This window comes from Larimichthys crocea, chromosome XVII, assembly GCF_000972845.2.
Source record: "Larimichthys crocea isolate SSNF chromosome XVII, L_crocea_2.0, whole genome shotgun sequence".
Classification (NCBI taxonomy): Eukaryota; Metazoa; Chordata; class Actinopteri; family Sciaenidae; genus Larimichthys; species Larimichthys crocea.
The window spans coordinates 28,939,814-28,959,863 of NC_040027.1; the positions used below are offsets into that span (position 1 = coordinate 28,939,814).

Below are 20,050 nucleotides of genomic sequence, written 5' to 3' on the forward strand. Positions count from 1 at the left end.
TAGTCATCTAAATTACTTATATGTTTACTTATTATAGTGCTGGGTAGCTTTTGAATTTCACCCAGGGACCAATAAATTATGTTAGCCTATAAATACATCCTAATTTATATGTTGGTTATATTTCGTGTTATTAATCTACATTAAAATAACGAGTAATCAAAGTTAATCAAATAAATTGAGTAACAACTACACTGTCTTTGAATTGGAGTATTAGTATTAAGTCGCAGAAAAATACATTAAAGACTATTCGGTGTACGGTTTCTAGTATTTTAACTGACATGAAACATGAACTGGTTTTTGCGTGGGTTTCTGCGTGTATCTAGATGGTGCGTGGCTCAGATGTAATCACACGCTCAGTGGGTCATCCCTGCAATGTGACTCGCGTGTCACGTTGACGCTGGAGTTTTCCGAAGCACCGCCCAGTCGTTGTGTCCGCAGTGGTGAACCTATCGCCGCCCGGCAGATTTAAACACACAGAGCGATTCGAGAGGACACGGGGGACGAGCGGGGCGGAGCTACACCGACTATCGGCTACTGAACCGAGCGACCCTGGTGGTAGTGGTGCTGGAGAAAAAGCAAAGCAAAACATCGGACTTTTAAAGCCGCCACCTTCACTACAGAGCAGCATATGTGTACAAGTCCCGTATAAAGAAGAACAATGAGACTGAGGTCTCAGAAAACCGTTACAACGTGCCCGGAGACGCCGAGGAGTAACCGCCGACGGTCCAACAAAGCGACACACAAACGAACGCGCCCATCGGTGACCGAGAGCCCGCTTCAAACCAAGGTAACCAACTGCCGTTTAAACGTTCACGTTAACGGTCACGGTAACGGACGTGTACATGTGAGCGGCACCAGTAAACACGCTATACTAATGCTACTTAGCCGGTGTTTCGGTTCAACGGGCTACCATGTTAACTGATGAATGTCGTCATTACGACAGTTGTTGAAAACAGAAAGATGCGTCCTCGCGAATGCCTTTTTTATTTATTCTTGTTATTAACTCCACAGTGTTGAAAAACATAGCTGCTCGTTGGCTCGTCTTTGAGGCCTTTGTTTGCATTCTTTTCCTGTTTTCAACAGTTGTAACTACGACAACCACAGTAGCACTCGGCGGAAGGTCGCCAGTTAACACGGTCGCTAATTAAACCGAAACACCGGACATTGGTTAGCTGGTGCTAACAAAACAGCGGACAACGTTACTAACTTAACGTTAGCTGCTATTGTGTTGAAGCGGCAGCAGCTGGACGACAAAGGGCTTTTCATGCCTGCTCTACGAACAAACTACGTCCTTTCTGTCTCTAATTAAATAAGTTAAAAGTTTACGAGAAACCCCGGAAGTGTTGCGTGCTGTAGCTGTGAGGTTAGTTTATTATTTTGATAGATAAAGTCTCTTTTTGGCTTAAAAACAAACGCAGTCCTGCAACAAACCAAAGGCAGGTGAAGGTTGTAGTGGTCAGTCTGGGTTTAAACTGTTGCATAGTGGTGTTTATTTAACTTTATCGCCTATTTGGATGTTGTTAGGTAATGTTACCTAACTATGATGGACACAGTCTTATAGTTATTGTATTTTTTTAATGGCCTGAAGTCTTCCCTCATTGAGTTTTAGCTTTCAGCTCAGTCTGAGGCTGTTTTCATCCACAGAGACAAACATTAGAAACTCCTCCCCTCATTTTAAAGCAGCAGAGTGCTTCGGACAAAGAGCAGTCCTCTCTAACATTTAGCTCTCCAGTCTATGAATGTTTGCAGCATATATCCATCACCAGACCTTAGTGTCCCCCTGTGTGATGCCCTGCCAGGGTTTCATCCCCGTCTGAGGTTTTAAAGTTCACATAAGCAGATCTGGGAAGAGGTGGTGTCTGGCAGAGGATTAAACAGCCCAGTTACATGTGAGCGAGGGTCCCAGTAAAAGTAGGTCACCAGGACACATGCACACAGACATGGACTCTGGCTATGTACACTCACTCTGTGGAGTGATTTTGTTTATGGTTCATTTTAGTGTGAATTAAAGGACAGAAGTAAGTCAGATACACCTCGTATAGTACAGGACTGAGGCACAGTTTGCACTGCTTTAATGCACACATGAACAAAAACAAAGGTTCCAACAACAAACAGTGATGCAAAGTCTTGTTGTAGTTAAGCCTCCTGTCGTTTTGTGGCGGTTTTGCATTTGGTCAGTAGCCTTGTAGCATCTATGTTAGTGTGTTTGTCTGTGGCAAAGGCTTTATGTACAATGTCTTAGCATCTACGAACACCTACTGAAGTAGTGAGTATGCAAAAATACTGCTGTTTATGTTTGATACAAAGAGAAAGAGACCGAGCAAGTGAACAAGGTAGAATAAGGTAAAAATAAAATATTAGAAATATGGTATTGTGTTCATATAACATAAAACACACTGTAACACAGTTACACCGTCACTTTCTGTACCAGCACTGTGCTAGATGTAAATTTACAAAAAGAGAAATAATTATCCTGTTTTGTGCACCCAGGACCCTTTTCTTCTTTTTGTTTCGTTTTTTATATATTAGTGTTGTATCAAAGTTTAAAATTCAGGTATTGTGACAGTGAAACTAGCATGTTTGGTTTGAAATTACTTTTTTTAAACTTATACTTTTACTGTAGAATGAAGAGCCCATGGATCATGACTCCCACCACTCAGATGATGAAATTCCCACAATGACGAGGCGACTTCTTCCCCGTGGCCGCCTGAGGAAGAGAGCCATCGCTGTTGATGACAGAGAAACGGGTGTGTGCGGCAGATTCCAGTTATTTTCGAGAATTCTTTTTATATATTTCACTTTTTTTGTTTATCTGAATATATGTACTTTTTCTGTTTATCTGAATATATGTACTTTTTTTGTTTTGTGTTTTCTGACCGATCGCCCTCTTGTCGTGGTCTAGATTTGGCTTTCAAGACTCCGATCAGGCCCATCATTCGTCGTGAGCACGTACTGTCAGAGATCGACCAGGTGACTCCTCGTAACACCACAGCCAGAAACATCTACTCGACGCCCATCGTGCGTTTCCTCACACCCAGCAAAGAGAGTGAGTATAACTCGGCGTATGGGCTGTACTGCCTTTAACACACCCATCAGCTCCCCATCCAGATAGTTTACTTCATTTTGTGTTGTGGGTCCTGTCATTCTGGGAGATATCCAGCCATCCTTTTTGAAGATTGTTTTCTTATGACCAAAGTGCCCCGGGGAGAAAACTCACTTACCAACCGCAGTATACATGTACCAGCATCTTTCTGGTGGCTTGTGGTTCCCACCCTGGGCACATCAAGTAGGAAAAACATTGAGAGCCTCTTGAACTGTGTAGCAGGCTTTCATGTGGTGAGCCAACAGTTGGTATTTATTTCACTGGTAGAGGACTCTGTGTGCTGTTTCAGATGCAGTACGAGTCATTACTGTTGGTCATTCCTTTGATGATATTACGCTTTGACATGTCAGATTAGCTAATAACACTAAACTTGTGTGTCTGTGTCTCTTCTGTCCAGATATGAAATGTGCAGGTACTGGAAACAACGTGTTGATGAGCCCAGAACAAGGTGTGTTTGGTTATGGCTCCATTGACCTTCTGGCGGGAGAAGAGGAGGAAGACGTCTTTAATGCGTAAGTATCAAGTCCATTTCCCACATGCAGTGCTTTTGTGTTAATCTGCTTCTGTGACTTTTATGAAAAAAGTGACCAGGGCGCTTATTCAGACATTATTACTCAGACAGAGACAGTCTGACCTTGTACAGCCGTCTATAATAACCGTAATAAGTTTGTCTCAGTCATCGTCGTACACTGTGAAAGATCCGATTTCAAGGCGCGGAGTTTCTGTTTTCTTAGAACAGTCAATCAAAGGGTGTTTTCCTTTTGCAGAGCGAGTGTGGCGGAAGCGGTTTAAAAACCTTCATACAGTGATAATCTGACTGACAGTCTATTAATAAATTAATATCTGATAAAAATCTTTACAGCATGTGAGTAATAGGCCTTAAATGAGAGTCGCAACATCCTGTTACTGAGATATTGTAAAACAAACCACAGTATTTACCATCAAATGACATTAAATGATGAAACTGATACGAACCGCCTCAGTAGTTTTGTTAGACGTGCCAGCGAGCATTCCTTCCACTCATTAAGACTTAACAGAAAGTTTATGTTTTAAAATCCAGCGAGATGAAACATAAAACACTCCTCTTCCTTGCTATCATAACTTTAAACGCTTACTCACACCAGGAGCCAAATATCACTCGAGCATGCAGCTCATTCTGTAAACGTGCTGCAATGTCTGAATGAAGCCACAAGAACAAACACACGTGTGTATTAGTGATTCAAAGAGTGTTCTTTTGTTTTCCAGCTTCAGGTTCATCAAGAATATACCGTCGCAGTCTCAGCATTCCCGACCTCAAATCAGAGATATTCCCCCAAAGACCAGGAGCACTCCAGAGGCCACGCTCGTGGTCGACTTGGTGAGTTTGATGCTCTGGAGCTTCCTACTCTCACACACAGGCAGTTCAGATGAATAAACAGTGTGGAAGTTGAACTTTGGCAAAGTAATGTTAACTCAAGGAGAGCTTAACAAAGAGCATCCAGTAACACATTAACTTGAAGACTGCAGTGATAGAAATGTGGAAGATGGAGGGTTCACAAATGAGCCAACATAAACTGAAATCCGCACCGTGGCAGAGCGGGCCTCAGACAAACAGTAGGACTTTCTCCGTGCGTGTTCTTGTCTGCATTTGTGTTTTTGCGTTCTTGCGAAACATCATTAGTCACAGCTCAAGTGCTGTTCCAAGTCAAAGTCCAGATGACCTGAAGCAGTCTCGATTTTTGAATATGTGGCTGACGTAAACAAACGATGTCTTTTTGGAAATTAGCTCTGGCATTTTTGGAGACATGAAGGTATCTTTGCAGCCCGTCATCATCCCGGCAACAACAGTTGTATCTCTGCAAAGCATTTCAGACTAGCACTGATGTCTCTGTAGCATTTTTAAAACATATATGCATCACAGATCAGATAATAGTTGTATGTTTTTACTGTTTTACTGTGTTGTGCTGGTTGTGTTGTTTTTAGTCTCTTGGGGTGTTTTGAGTTGAGATTTAGTCTCCGTGCAGTTTGGTACAGTTGTGTTGATGTGTCATCTCTAAGCTGGTGGTGCCGTCTTGGCGAGAACTCTCCTGACTGATGGTGCTGTTGAACTTTCAAACTCACAAACTATGCAAGTCCAAACTTGGTACCTAACTAGTGCCTAGTTTTAAAGCAGTTAACATGAAATACGTCACACACTTGTTACCTCACAATAGCGGCACATTGTTTTCCTGAGCTCATCTCAAACACAGTGGTTATTTTGGTTTTTCCATCTGTCTACAGTCTGGACTTTTTGGTTCGGATGTTATTTGTGTTTCTTAATTCGGAAAGATCTATTGTGGAGAAAACACACCTCGGTCACACTGCAAGACGGGAGTGTGAGTTCACAGGCTGAGCCTGTGGCAAAGTTTAAATGTTTGTCTTAAATGTGCTAGTTAAAGCAGAGACAAAACCCCATCACTGCTGCGCCCAAACTGAGAAATCTTTTTTTTTTTTTTTTCTATACTAAAATGAAGTCACGTTAACGCCTGCCCCTTTCAGGAGGAGACCCTGATGTTCAGCTCTCTGAACGTGATCGACGAAGCAGAGTACACCTTCTACACATCTTTCCAGGACCATCAGTACAAGGTAAGCACACGCTGCAAGTGAAAGGAAAATGACTGCAGATAGTAAAAAGAGTGAACGGATGACGGAGGAATCACTTCAGTGTGTTTGTCCTCTTTAGTGAGGGATGACAGGAAGCAGGAGATGTGAAGACATCTAGTTTAAAAGTGGAGAAACACCGGAACTAACAATAACATTGGTGGGATGTGATGGCTAACGAGACAGAGAGAGAGAGAAACTGTGGAAAAAAATATGTTTTGACGTTTTCATTTATTTTATCCTCTCTGCTGCGTTTTTTATCAACAGGTATACATGATCCTACGACCACACGTCAAAGAGTTTCTGCAGTCCATGGCAAAAATCTATGAGGTTTGTATTAATCTGGCATAAAACTGAATTGTCAGATTGTTTATTGGTGCAGTCGGCTCTAGTCAAGTGCTATGTACAGTCTGTTTTCAGAGAGACAAAGTGAACTTTATCAATTTAAAATCAGATAACAGATATTTTATTGTCCTAAAGTGTAAATTCAGATAGTGATCTTCTCATATCTTCCCTCTTATTTTCATTTAACTCATCTAAATTAACCAGTTCAGACCCACAGTTCTTATTTTTCTTTGTCTGTGAAAATAAATTAAACTGAATGTAGCTTCGTGCTCTGTTACAGCTGTTTGTTTACACGTGTGCAAAGAAGGAATACGCCGAGAAGATCCTGAACATCCTCGACCCGCAGAGAAAACTGTTCCGGTACGTCTCTTCATGATCTACTTCCACTTGTGTTTCATAAACTCTTTCCTTGACCGCAGAGACGCGCACTCTGGCAGTGTTATTAGACTCAGCCTGCTACCGCTCCCATCCGTGACCAGCACAGAGATCTCTGGACGCTGCTCGGAAATGTTGAATGGTCTGCAGTCAGGCAGTTAGTTGGTCGCTCTGATTGTTATCCAGAGTGAACTACAGTGAGTGCAGATGTGTTCGTGTGAGGACAGGAGAAATAAGTTTTCATGTGTCAAGACGCAGACATGCATCAGAAAACGGGATTTAAAGTCAGTTTAACAAAGAAACGCATTACTTCCCTTTGATTTCTAGATTCTGACTTGTTAGTACTTGCTTTTTATAGTCTATATTTTCGACGTGTTGAACCGACAAAGAATTATCACCTGTCTGCAGCTTCCTTCGACTTTACTTTTACAGGCTTTTCTAAGTTTCGGCTGATTGTTCAGCTGTTTGGCATCAACTTTACAGTTTTGTTTCTCTGTTTTCGTCCAGTAGCTCAGCACCAAACAGCAGACAGACACGGTTAACTACCTGGTGAAAATAGTGGAGCATGTAGCAGCTAAAGAATCGTAGTAATTAGTAAACAGAGCTAAATATTAGGCTTGCATTTAGCAGGGGGCAGAAACACGACTCCAAATAAATGGCAGTTTTGCCCTAGATGTGTAAATAAACAAGTGTGTGCTGTCAACTTCAACATATCAACTTAAGATGAGATGATATGTCAGTTTCTGTTGACCCCAAGTGAGCAAAAAATCAGTTGGTGCAGATTTAAGAAGGAGATGTCTGAGCTGATGGTCAAGCTGAAAGTGTTTCTGATGTTTTATACGCTAACTACGACCTCAGTACATTACAGAGGGGTTGTACTGGATTGTAAAAGTGTCCACTGAGTGTAGATTCATATTGTGTCTGAGATATTGTTGTCTTGAGTGAGCAACAACACACCTCACACACCATATTGACACACTTTGAAATGGGTATAAATGTTTTTAACATGTCTGACTTCCCTCGTAGACATCGACTGTATCAGGACGACTGCGCCTGCGTTCTCGGCCACTACATCAAAGATCTCAGCGTCCTCGGGAGGGATCTCGCCAAGACGGTCGTTCTGGACAACGCACCCCACACATACCCGTACCATGTAAGCCTATAGTTTGCCTGAGCCTATAATCTGGGGATAGAGGTGTATAGAAAAGGCTTAGACACCAAAAATATTCTTGAGATAGTGTTTTTTTTAATATCACCTAAAAAGACCTTCTTTGATGTTTTCACAGCTGATGAACACAGTTCCCATCAAAAGCTGGTCCGGAGAGTCAGAGGACAGAGAACTCCAGAAACTCATCCCCTCCCTGGAGAAACTGTCTGCAGCGGTACGTCAGCGCCTGTGATTATTACATGTTTGTTTTCATTGTAACTATCAGTGTGAAACAACCGAGTCTACAATCTAACACTAGGAGCCGCCAAAGTTAGACATTTCCAGATCCTACAAACTATTAAAAGCAAAATGTGTGAGGATTTACCGAGCATGATGTGACTGACCCATATTAAATGTTTTTAGTCGTGTCAGTGTAAAATTCAGTGTTAACTGTAAAATTTATAAATGCTTTGATGCAGTGAGGTTCAATCAATCCGCAGCTGAAGTCAGTCAAGCAAAGATGTTGATGGTGGTCGCACGCTTTCATGTGACGTGAAAATCTGCTGCTTTTCTTGCTCTCACACGATGATGATTTAATATTCTGGACTGTTGCTCAGATTAAACAAGATATTTAATGTAATATAGTGCTGTGGGATATGATGTGTGATGGACGTTATTACAGCCAGATAACAGCAATTATTTTCATTAAATTATATTGTTTTGTCTGTAAATTCAAATGGTGATTCATTCATCGAAAGCCCAATCAGGGAAATGATCAAAAATGAAAATAACGGCAGACAGCCTTAGTTTGTATATCTTATGATAAGAGAATCAGAACTTCTTTTAGTGTCAGAGGAAAAGGTCGAGTTCTCTTGTTTGAAGTGTGAAGCTGATCAGTGCAGCCAGTAGACGTTTCCAGCAGACACTGCGTATAAAACAGCTGGTTATCTGCAGCAGCATCTGTCTGATGTCTTTTCCTCCCCGGGTTTCATCGTTCTGTCTGAATATCTCCCGTTGTGTTTTTTCAGGAGGATTTTCGGGAGGTGCTGAAGAAGAGGAAGGATCACTTCCACAGGCTGCTGTCAGAGGACTAACAGGACTCTCCACCCACCCCCTCCCACTTTAACTACTTTATGTGACTTTCACAGCTCATGTTTGCTTTCTTTATGCTTTGGTTAAAAGCAGTATCCAGTTGAAATGAACAAACCTGAAGCCTGCTCGTTCTGAGGTGGACCTGCTCACCCTCTTCCGTCCTCCCTGATGACTTTTAAGGACGGCAGATCGGCATTTCAAACATGCTGCTGGTCGTCTGTCACCAAACACCCCCGTCTCTCTGAGACTCATTCCACATTGCAATAAACTGCTACCCGGTGTATGTGTATATTAACAAGACCAAACGAAATATGTTGTTTATAGTCAAGATTTTTTATTTATTGATTATATCGTTAATCAACGGCTGTTATCCTGTATATTTTAGATATGCTTTTTTTATGCAATAAAATGACCTGAATAACAAATGGCTAAATACACCATGTGTGGCTTTACTCTTCAGCACAGTGTATCATCTGTTTCAGCTCTTTGAGATAATACTTGATTTAATACACAATGTAGATTTCCCAAAGTGTAATGCAAGCGACTTGTCATGAAAGCTGCTAAGGAAGCGATTTATTATCAGCTGTGAATATCATCAGTAACGCAGCAGAATGAATCATTACTTTCCATCCTATCACTTTTAAAATAACAAATTAATACGAGTTCCACACGACTGCCTGAACCTCCTGCTCATCCTCTCTGTTAGTTGTATTTATGATCGTTTTGTCTTTAGTGCTTCATGTGCTGTTTTACTAGTTCATTTAAAAAAAAATGCTGCTACTGCTGCTAAAAAAAATAAAACTCCTCACTTCCTGTGCAGCAGGAAAGAGCCACCAGAGGTAAAGAGCGAATGGAAAAGACGTGTGAACTAGGTAGGATCCTTTAACTAGATACTGATGTAAGAATACTGTCGTGACTTTATTTTTCCTAAAAACTGTTTATAAGTCAAAAATGTGTTGCTTTATAAAATTTATTTATCTGTTCAGGGATATATGAATATAATAGTTACACCACAAAACAGACTCAGGCTGAAACTGACAATTATTTTCAATTCATTCTTCAATTAATTAGTCTATTAAACCTTCGTGAGAAATGGCCTAACGTGACCTGTTCAAACAGCATTTTCTGCAGTCCGAAGCACAAATATACTTGGTGTGCAGAGATATGAAACAGGCAAGCAGCACATGTTTGATATTTCTGCTTCATAAATGATTTATGGTTCCAGACACAAAATCATTGTGGGAATATTCCACAAGAGAAGCACAGTGCAGTCAATATAATCGCACTTTTGGCACACTTCATCATAATGTATAATTACTATAATGACTATCCATTAATAATAAATCAGTGCCAAAGAAAACAAAGTACAGAAACACAATATCAAACTCCTTATGAACACTTTGTAACAGTGACAAATACAGTTTAAAGTCATTAGTGCACCATCCTGTGTATGAATACTAGAGGAGGGCTGAGCTTTAGCTTCAGTGTAAATGTTTACCGTGCTGTTTAGATGGGCTGTTTGTGATGGATGTGATTTAAAGGTAAACTGAGAGAAAGTGCCTCCTCCTCCTCCTCCTCCTCCTCCTCCTCTTGCTGCTACTCCTGCTCTGGCTTTATTTGCTCCATATGGTGTTTGACATGGTACCCGGGAAGAAAAAAAAAAAACTCTGTGGGCGGAGGAAAAGCCTAGTATTTTGTCCGTCCTGAAATTTGATTCAGAAGTTCAGGATCCTGGAAGACAAAAAGCAAACGGAGGGGGAGGGAAGAAAGGCAGAGAAGGACGGAGAGGGTTTTTTTTTTAAACTGCGAGAAGAGTAAACTCACCAAATACTCTGCAACCTCCGACTAAAGTAAGTCCATTTATACGAAGCATGTTTCTAATTGAGCAAAGCCCTCAGACAGACATTTCAAGTGGCTGAATGAATTCATAGATCTGAAATCTAACTCTTAAGTGCTGTAATTGCTGCTGAATGGCCACTAAATATAAGGTTTCAGCGGTGCTCTTTCAGAATGACTTGTGTGTCCTTTACGCACACATTAAACGCGGACTAGAGCGCGTTTTGGCTCCAAATTATCACCAAATTAGGCATTTCCTGCGGCTCTTATATTAAACCAGACAAGACCAGACTTTGCTTGCTTTGTGGAAAATGACTTATGATACATTTTTTGTTTGAGAAAGTTGCCCAGCAGCGGGAGAAAAAGGTGTTTTTTTTTTTTTTTTCGGGGAGCGGGGAGTAAAAGCACATTGTCCCCATACGCGTGTTTCCACATCCACGACAATTCTGATAACCAATAAGATTTATTCCCCTCCGACCTAAAAAGCCAGACGAGTCCTAATTGCGCACTATACATGGTAAAGTCCTCATTTGTTTGGAGAAAGATCCTCGCCGCAGATTTTGCGTGCCGTACTCTGCGCCACCGTTGCATGTGCGCCAAAAACATCCAGTAGAAAATGCTCCAAATTCAATGCGCAGATGTGAATGAAAGCCTCTGAAATTCACCATGCAGGTCAAATAACGGCAGACCAACAAAAGCGCGTGATTGGTGTTATATTACATTCATTTGTCTGACGCTTTTGTCCAATCGTCACACAATAATTACTCAGACTGGTGAAAGAAGAATTCAAATCATTTATCTGAGCAATGCCACATTATAAAAAATACAAAGAATACATCAACGTTACTCACATGTAGGGTAATGGCAACACAATGTACGTTAAGCGTAAAAAGTAAAAGTACTCATTATGCATTGCTGTCGTGGGATCATTTTTACGTTCATGTATTTAGTCGAAGTTAAATTTAACAGTTTCTGGAAGTGGAGTAAAAAACACAAATAGTAGATGTATAAAGTAGCATAAACTAGAAAAAAAAAGTAATAATAAAAGTACCTCAAAATTTCCCTTACTTTCCACTGCAGATAACCGCATGATTTAACCCTTAGTTATCCTCTTGGTGACATGTAACTGAAGGTATTTTGCCCCCCAAGAAAAAATCACAATAATATATTTTTTTCTTGTACTTTAACTTTCACTGCTCTATTACTGACGTAATACTGCCTTGTGTTATTTCTGATCATCCTATGCTTTATGCTGTTACAGTCGGGTTCAGGCCCTAAAGGGTCCTAAGATAAATATGAGGGATCACCAGATGATCAAAGTGGTAATAAAGAAACAGAAAAATATTTATTTTTTCACTTCTTTGGGACTATAAAGCCGGATTTATACTTAGTTAAACATTGTTCATATTCACCTCTTCAGGCCTTTAAAATATTCAGAATATGTGAAGTATTTGATATTTTCCATTCATTGCTGTTAAAATGAGTGAAATAGCAGTACCAAGCAGTAGATAATGTTTGATCACAGTATTAGCTTTTCTACTTTTCTAACTTCAACTCATATTGTTTACATGCAAAGCTTTCCTGTTAAAATTAAGATGAGAAGATTACCATTATTGTGATACCACTATCATGTGTGTCTATTAAATATGGAGATAGTTAGCTTAGCATAAACACTGGGAGCAAAGGGAAACAAAGAAATCCCACTTATCAAATTATTATATCTCATTTGTTTAATCAGTACAAAAACCGAAGCTAAAGAACGCTTGTTTGTTTTTTAACCTTTGGAGTCAGGCTAGTTTCCAGTGTTTATGGTAAGGATGCTAAGATAGGAGAGGGATCAATCTAAATTCAAAACAGGTTTATATTCCTGAAACGTTATTTTATAGTATTTTACAATGATATTGACATTCAACCAAACTGGCGACTTGTCTAGGGTGTACCTGCAACTTGTCCAATGCCAGCTGGGATAGGCTTCAGCTTCAGATAAGGATAAGTGGTCACAGAAAATGGATGGATGGAAGGATAGATGGATATCTGATCCCAGTTTGCTAATACTTTATATTCTGATGGCAGAAAAGTCAAATTTATGCATTTTGAATCTAAACATACTGGAATCAAGCATCACAAATAGGATTCACAGGAGAAAACTTCATTGTCCTGGCTGCATGGTTGACTGTTGCAGGATTAGAAATATGTATTTCACAGAGTGTGTGCCAGTCACATACAGAACATTTGTTTGTTATTAGTGGACTGAAAGCTGTAGTTTGGGTTGTTCAGTCCTATTTATGTCATGTCATCACAATTATACCAAATTATAATAATTTAATGAGTTGATTTTGTGAGAAAAAAGGTCTTAAGAAATCTAAAAACCTCAATAATAACAGTTCAAACCTGCACAGGCAGCATTACCTTGCAGGAAGATAAACTCTGGCTTCCTGTCATTGATGATTGCAGACAGAAATTCATATCAACACTGATTTCCTGTAGTCCCAAAAAATGTCCCTTTCCTCACGTCATATTTACAACCATTTTGACATCACTTCTCGTAAACTCCCAATAAAGTTTATACTTTCCTAATTTGGAGGGTGAACTGAATGCAAGCAGGCAGAAAACATGTGATAGAAAGTGATTTACAGGTAGAAGAAAATGAAAATCTATGAGATAAAAGAAGCAGAGAACAGAGAGGACGATATAGAAAAACAAGAAGAATTGTACAAGTCATAACTTTTCTTCTCCAAATCCAACGTCCAACTTCCTTTTTTAATGACCTTAAATGTTCTGTAAGGCTTTTAATGACGTGGCTTCTTTCTGCACATTGGCACAAGTGTCACTAGATGCTTGAGAGAAAGTGAAAAGCTGACTGTACTTAATCAAAAGTAAAAGTGAAACATTGGGTTTTATGGTGGTGTGTTCTGATTTGGCTTCTCCGACACTTGGAGAACGGAGCTGGTTTTACTGCCCTGTGTGTCCCTGGTTTGGTGTTTTTTAACTGGTTTCTGGCCTGGTTTTTGTCTGGATCTCTTCCTGCTCCTCTCAGGCTGTGTGACTATGAGCACCTCGGGGCTTCAGGCCACTAACCGGCAGAATGTGAAGGAGCTCGACAGCATGAAGGAGTCCATCAGCGACATCATCAACCAGCTCCAGGATATCGATCCGACCAGGCTCTCCTTCTCCCCCTTCCTGGACCTGGACACTCAGATCTCCTTGGCGCCTGTGTCAGACAGTCCCGAGTCCTCGGTGGAGGAGCTGCACTCGTCCTCCCACTCCGTCTCCGGCTCACAGCACTCCCTTGAACCGCCACCAGCAACCAATCAGCCAAGGAGTGAGTTATTACTGCTGCTTTCTATTGTCTGACAGAGCTGTAGGATTTGAAGAGAGGCCAGAGCAAATTAGCAAAGGCTGAAGTCGAGTTCGAGTACAGACCGGATCCTTAGAGAGTTAAGACAGAGTCAGGACTGATTAAAGCACAGCAACAGTAACACAAGTCTCTCCAAAATTTAAAAATAATGTTTAAGGAGTATTTTAAGGTTGAGCAGATGTGTAGATCTACCTAAAGGAGCTCTGGACTAAATCAACATCCATGTCAAGTTTAAAAGTTCTTGGACCTTTAAATCATTTATACAGGTTGTTTGTTGTTCTGGGGAGGACATAAGAAGGCAGTTGGAGGTGAAAAAAATCAGTTTTTAGCTTTAGATTTAGTTTTAATCAGTAAAAATTAAGTCAACATCCAATCAGGTTACATTAATGGTTATGATCAGTTTTCTGATGTGATTTAAGTGTGATTGAAGACTTGGAAGTCATTGGTTCATTGTTCATTATATGATACAGTATTTTAAGGACTACACTTTTTAGTAAAATGTACTGCTTTTCCCTGTTTCTCTTGTTTTGTTCGATGGAATATTGAAGAACTGGAGTTGTGTTTTAGGAGACAAACTTCTCTGTTTGCATCTGCCAAACATTTCACCACTGCAACAGTAGTCGTGTTGTCTATCAAAGTCTGTCCAGGCTGGGAACACACATATGCATAACACATAACTCAGTCACCTCGAAAAAGCTGCTGTACTGGTTTGAAGTCGAAACAGACATGATTCAGAATGATATTTATAGTCCTGTGTCATCATCAAGTATTTCTGGTTGTCCGTGCTTCAACCAAGAAATCATTTCATTTCGATGTTTGATGGATGCTGACAGACTGCAGCCAGTGGGTTCAGAATAAGTGCTGCCTCTTTTGCCTTCCACATGGATTGTTGCAAACCAAAACATACTCAAACATGACTGGTCAATGCTGCTCAGACTACAAACAAAAACAAGAACAACTCTAAAGTGTTGTTACCTCTCTACAGATTGTGTTTTCATATGCAGATTACTGTTTATAGAGATTACCAACTGGCCCAAAGCCTCAGGGTCACTGTCAGTTTTTATTTGAATAACCACTGAAGTACAATTTCGTCTTGTGATGCAGTAGAGGGTCTAGTTCAGTCTGTACTGTGTTTACATGTTGTTTTTTTATAAAATAATTAAATTATCACACATTCATTGACACAAAGGAAACTTCAGGTCATGTTGTATTGCATATGAGTACTGGTTGGTGAATGCTTTTTGTGGGAACTTGGAAGGTTGGAAGGTGGGGTCAACAGGGGCCTGACAGCAAGGTTAATCCAGCCATGTGCCCACCATTTCAACATGTTACGTGAGGCCCATGCAAAGCAGAGTCCTGACATGCAGTGAGGGAATGACTAGTTATTAGTTTGCATCTGCAGTTGATTGTTTTCAGTATCTGGTTTTGGATTCAGTAATAAAATGTGCTCTGTTCTGAACAGGCTCTGCTCCCTGCCACCAGCAACCCAGAGACGACCTCCCGGACGAGCCACGAACAGATCAGACAGACGAGGGGGAGCTGGATCAAACTCTTTCCTTTCCGATCATCACAGCGCACAATTTGGATGCCGCCGTGGAAAACTGCATCAGCTGTCCAACCCAAGCCTCTCAGGGAGACATTCCCAACGGCACAGACACACCGAGATGGAGTCCAGAATCCACCAATCTGGACTGCTCCGTGGACGAGGGGCGACCTCTGATAGGCCCGCCGCCAGAGAGCGTGGAGCTGACTGTGTGGAGTTCAGAGGAGCAGGCAGAGACTTGTGAAGCCACGGCGGGGGCTTCTGATGGGGGACGATGCTGCTGCCGCTGCTGCCAGTGTAAATGCTGTCAGAGCGGCCGAGTTCCCGCTTTTTTCTCGGCCCTGGCCTCTCTGCTGTGTGCAGTCGGGATCCTCTATGCACTCTATTTCTATGTCCCCATTAAACCCCCAGACTGCCCTGACGCAGCCAGCCGCGTTGTTTTCACCCTCTGCTGCTGCGTGGTGGCAGCCATCCCCGTCCTGCTCGGTACGCTTCAAACACCTGCACACTGACATTCAAAAACAGCCACAAATGAAAGATAAAGATTAGGAGAGGATTTGGTTTGTCTGGCCGCCTCGTCTTGGAATGTTTCAATGTCTCCTGTCCCCTTTAATTTCATGCGCTTTCAACCTCAGTGCAGCAGACGTCTCCCCAGGCCTCTGGAGAGAAGCATAATTTCCTTCTCCTGCACATAGCTTTAAATGGAAACTACAATAAGAGGTTGGCTGTGCCTCTCATCTCCCAGGCTGTGGCCTAATTGTTTCAGAATATTTTAATCTATTTCCAACCTGGGTGACCTGAACAGGGGGGCAGGTGGCAGCATTCGACCAGGGTGCCCAGGCCAGTTTCCTCTTATATCTTTGTCAAGCTGATGGAGGAGATGAGGAGTATTTGCATGTGTGGCAGTCGGCTGGCAGTTGCTGTATTCAAATGAAGATATAATAAAAACAAAGTATGCTGTCAGACGAGATCAAGTGCAGTGAGGAGTTGCTCAAAGCTGAGAGCTGTTTGTGGAAAGATGGCCAAGATTCAAGATGTTAACTGACTTATTGCTCTTTTATCCTTTGCAGCGATGCTCGTGGGTGCAGCGTGCCAGTTCTGCACAGGCTCCTTCAATCTGCAGGAGTCGTTTCCCAGAGGACGGGCGGTTCAGCAGCTGTTTGTCACTTCGTCCTTGGAGCTGTTATTCCTCTACGTCCTCAACCTTGTTGTCATGGCTGCGTTGCTGCCTCAAGACCAGCTGAAGTTGGTGCCTATAGTGGTTGCCATGTTCATCTTGGGAAGGTGAGGCTCAAATGTGTGATAACAGCACCAAACAAAAGTTTAATTCTGGTTTAAAAAGGCTCCTTGATAATAAAGTCATGAGACAATAAGCACAGACCAGTTTACAATAAAGAAAGCTGACATGTCAAGGCAAAAATTAGTCTGCAGCCACTCTCTTTGAGCGAATGTCAGCCCACAATGACAATATGAACGCTGATGTTTAACAGGTAATATTCATCATGACCAACATTTGCTCATTTTAGCACAAATTACAGCTGAGGCTAATGTCATTTTTTGATCCTAAAACAGAAATGAGAAAAGTTTTTACAACTTATCCTGAGGGGGGAAATATACAGTTGTTATTGAGACATTTCACTCAAAAGTACTAAATAAGTGAAACATTTAACCTGCAGATGACAATAAATGAACCTCCATTCATCCTCTGGGCACCATTAAAGTCTGCACAAAGTTTCATGACAGTTCGTCCAATAGTTGTTAAACTATATCATTCTGGAACAAAGTGGCGGACTGACAGACCGGCATCACCGCCCCTGGAGCCACGCCGCTAGCATGGCTAAAAATGAACACAACCACTGTCATTAACAAAGCCAAAGAGAAGTTTTGGCAGGTTGTTGTAGAGCAGAGTTTGAACTGTAACACAAGTTAAGACGGACGCAACTTCACTGAACTCTTCTATTAGCTCAGTTTGTTGCGGACTTCTCATCATCCCATAGTATCAAATTAGACCAAAGCCACATCATTGATTATATAGAACGGAAATAATTAGACTTTTCTAGAAACCTCTGCTTGTACAAGTGACACTACAGCCTCCTCATGATAAAAATCTTTAATATATTAATATTTAAATTGTCTTTCAATAACTTCAGATTTGATTAGACTTTGAAATATATATTTCTGAAATGTGGAGTTAGAGATTAAAACAGTTTTTCACCAGTTTTCAGTGCAGGATTTTTTGGGCGGTCCTAAAGGGTGGCTCGATGACACGCTTAGGCCACCCTAAACATACCACTGCACCTCTAGTAGAGAAACAGAGATGAATTCATCTCTCTCAGAGTGTTTTAAAGTTAGTCGTGTCATTTTCTGAACTCATCTGACATGTTCCAGTCGCTTTAAACATTCAGCGGACATGCCCCCACAGTCCTTGAGCTCAGAATACTGCTAATTTTTACCCGATTTGAACACCTAATTTCCCTTTATATTTGCGTGGTTAATAACACTTTCTTATTTGGTCTTTGGTTTCTTGCTGTGTTGAATGAGAACATAGATATCAATCTCATGTTTGCATGGAGCTAGCTTAGCACAAAGACTTGAAACAGTGGGAAACAGATAGCCTAGCTCTGTACTGTCACGTCTTTCTACCCACTTGAGTTTGCAGCCATGGTTTGATCTTGTTTGTTTAATCTGCACTGTACAAAACCCAAAGTGTAAAAGACGACAACTCACCGTTTTATGGGGGTACATGCCGGACTCTTTATTGCTTGGGAGCAGTTGCTAGGCAACCAGAAAAGACTCCAGGGAGCTACCGGTCGTCGTCACTGTACTTTTAAACTCCGCTAGCTAGCATCCCTTTTTAGATTTTACACAATAAAACACAATGAATTATTAAAGATCAAACTAGTAGTTCACAACCTTTTTGGTTTCACCTCAGAGTACATTTTTCCCCTAAAGCACTCATGTAATTTGTATAGTTATTTGAGTCACAAAGAGGTAGATTTATACAATATTTCACTAATACTTCACAATATTTCACTAAAGAAAATAATATAGATTTGCTTGAACCACCATCTACTAAGGCTACCTGATAATATACTGTATAAAATAGTTTCTTCCAGCTGAACAGTAAATTTACCATCATTTCTTTGGTTCTTATACTTGAAAACAGTTCTGAGTTGAGTACTTTCTGGCCTAGTTTAACTGTTTCTTTCTTTAAAAAAAACAATAGGAAGGTTGTGAGTGTTTATCAGTGGGTGAGTTTGAACTTGATCTGATTTCCTGTTTGTGTGTGTGTTTTTAAAAAAAAATCCTCTTCAGATTGGTTTACTGGGTCAGCCTGAACGCGTGCAGCTCCTGGCGAGGCTTCGGCTCCGGCCTGACTATCTTTCCACTCCTTGCCATGGTGGCTCTCAATCTGTTCCTCATGTACACCCTGAATCTCAAAGAGCCACTTTTTGGCTCTCAGGACGTCCTCTATAATCAGGTCACCCCCTCTTCCTGGTCAGGGGAGACATCACAGAGCCCGAGTGGCAAACCAGACATCCTACCCACAGACATCCTGGACGCTCAGTGAGGAGGCGAGCTGCTCTTTCTTCTTTCAGAGGAGGAGATCTTTCCAAAAATAGGTCATTCCTGTGGTCAGCAGTTCAGCACAGCAACACACGCTGCAACTATAACCTCCAAGTCTGTGATGGCTTAACTTGTATTTTTGCTCCTCCTATACGGGACTTTTTTATGTGGATTCATGCTTATTATCTGAAATGCAATGCTTTCCCTGCTAGTGGCGGAGGAGGCCTTTGAACAATGCCGTAGTCTTAAAACATTTGTCCTTTTAAGCTATTCCAGTGCCTATATTTAATGTTCTGAAGTACTTAAAAGCTCTGCTATATATGTGGCTGTATTTGGTTTGACCTTAAACCACAAGCAAAGCAACTTCAGTTGACTTTATTATTATTTCAACTGTCCACAAACTTTGTACATGATGAAGACAGAATAAAAGCCATTTGTAAAAACGTCTTTTCATCTTTTCCAGACAGTTTTCAGTTCTTTCACTGACTTTGCTGCTTTTGCTTTGACTGAGCGTCTATTCCTGGAGAAACTGCAGTGCTGGGACTGTCATTATGTGATAACACACTCTCCATGTTTCTCTGGTTGCTCTCCATCTCCACCCTGCTGGCGTCCTTACTGCTGCTGATGTTGCTCGCTCGGTTTTGTGGCGCAAAAAACGAGGCCAAAACAAAAACAGGATGCTAAAGATGGCTTTTGACCACTTAGTCAAGAGGAGATTAAAGAGCTATGCAAATTACTTTAATTAAAGGCAAGTCAGTTGACTGAACAAGGTATTTATCATGTCAAAATTAACATTTTTCAGCCTCAGCTGCTGAGATTTACTTACTTTTAGCAGTTTAATGACAGAAAAGGTTTAAGCCCTGCACACAGTCAGACATGCCTGTTGAAGGCCCATGACTAAATGTTCATACACAACACGTTTTACAGATTTAATACCAGTATAAAACTAAAATAAATGTTTGCCTGTAGATCATAATTATCAAGTTTGAAGGTTACACCTATAATTATGAGGATAATTTGATGAGACAAAATTTTACTGACCAGGAGTCTCAAATTATCTGCCTG

At 41.1% G+C, this 20,050-nt stretch overlaps 2 protein-coding genes across 2 annotated transcripts; both read left to right on the top strand.

Annotated features, from left to right (window-relative positions):
* The first annotated feature begins 464 nt into the window (after positions 1-464).
* ctdspl3 (CTD (carboxy-terminal domain, RNA polymerase II, polypeptide A) small phosphatase like 3) lies at positions 465-9,106 on the top strand. The gene is made up of 11 exons (XM_027290645.1): positions 465-787; positions 2,624-2,747; positions 2,903-3,046; positions 3,501-3,615; positions 4,349-4,460; positions 5,621-5,707; positions 5,990-6,052; positions 6,348-6,427; positions 7,469-7,595; positions 7,729-7,824; positions 8,618-9,106. Exons 1-11 carry the CDS (start codon positions 659-661, stop codon positions 8,681-8,683), a joined length of 1,143 nt encoding a protein of 380 aa, XP_027146446.1. The 5' UTR covers positions 465-658; the 3' UTR covers positions 8,684-9,106.
* A 1,046-nt stretch (positions 9,107-10,152) lies between these two features.
* LOC104928408 (transmembrane protein 79) lies at positions 10,153-19,424 on the top strand. The gene is made up of 5 exons (XM_010742690.3): positions 10,153-10,531; positions 13,555-13,839; positions 15,338-15,904; positions 16,489-16,702; positions 18,734-19,424. The coding sequence occupies exons 2-5, from the start codon at positions 13,566-13,568 to the stop codon at positions 18,987-18,989; spliced, it is 1,311 nt and encodes a 436-aa protein (XP_010740992.2). The 5' UTR covers positions 10,153-10,531; positions 13,555-13,565; the 3' UTR covers positions 18,990-19,424.
* Positions 19,425-20,050: the final 626 nt, after the last annotated feature.

What these genes read in the sequence shown, in the direction of transcription:
- LOC104928408 (XM_010742690.3), top strand. Translation starts at nt 13,566, where the DNA reads ATGAGCACCTCGGGGCTTCAGGCCACTAACCGGCAGAATGTGAAGGAG. An exon ending in AGCAACCAATCAGCCAAGGA is followed by an intron (nt 13,840 to 15,337) that starts GTGAGTTATTAC and finishes TGTTCTGAACAG; the next exon opens with GCTCTGCTCCCTGCCACCAG. An exon ending in AGCCATCCCCGTCCTGCTCG is followed by an intron (nt 15,905 to 16,488) that starts GTACGCTTCAAA and finishes TATCCTTTGCAG; the next exon opens with CGATGCTCGTGGGTGCAGCG.
- ctdspl3 (XM_027290645.1), top strand. Translation starts at nt 659, where the DNA reads ATGAGACTGAGGTCTCAGAAAACCGTTACAACGTGCCCGGAGACGCCG. An exon ending in AGAGCCCGCTTCAAACCAAG is followed by an intron (nt 788 to 2,623) that starts GTAACCAACTGC and finishes CTTTTACTGTAG; the next exon opens with AATGAAGAGCCCATGGATCA. An exon ending in CCGCAGAGAAAACTGTTCCG is followed by an intron (nt 6,428 to 7,468) that starts GTACGTCTCTTC and finishes CTTCCCTCGTAG; the next exon opens with ACATCGACTGTATCAGGACG.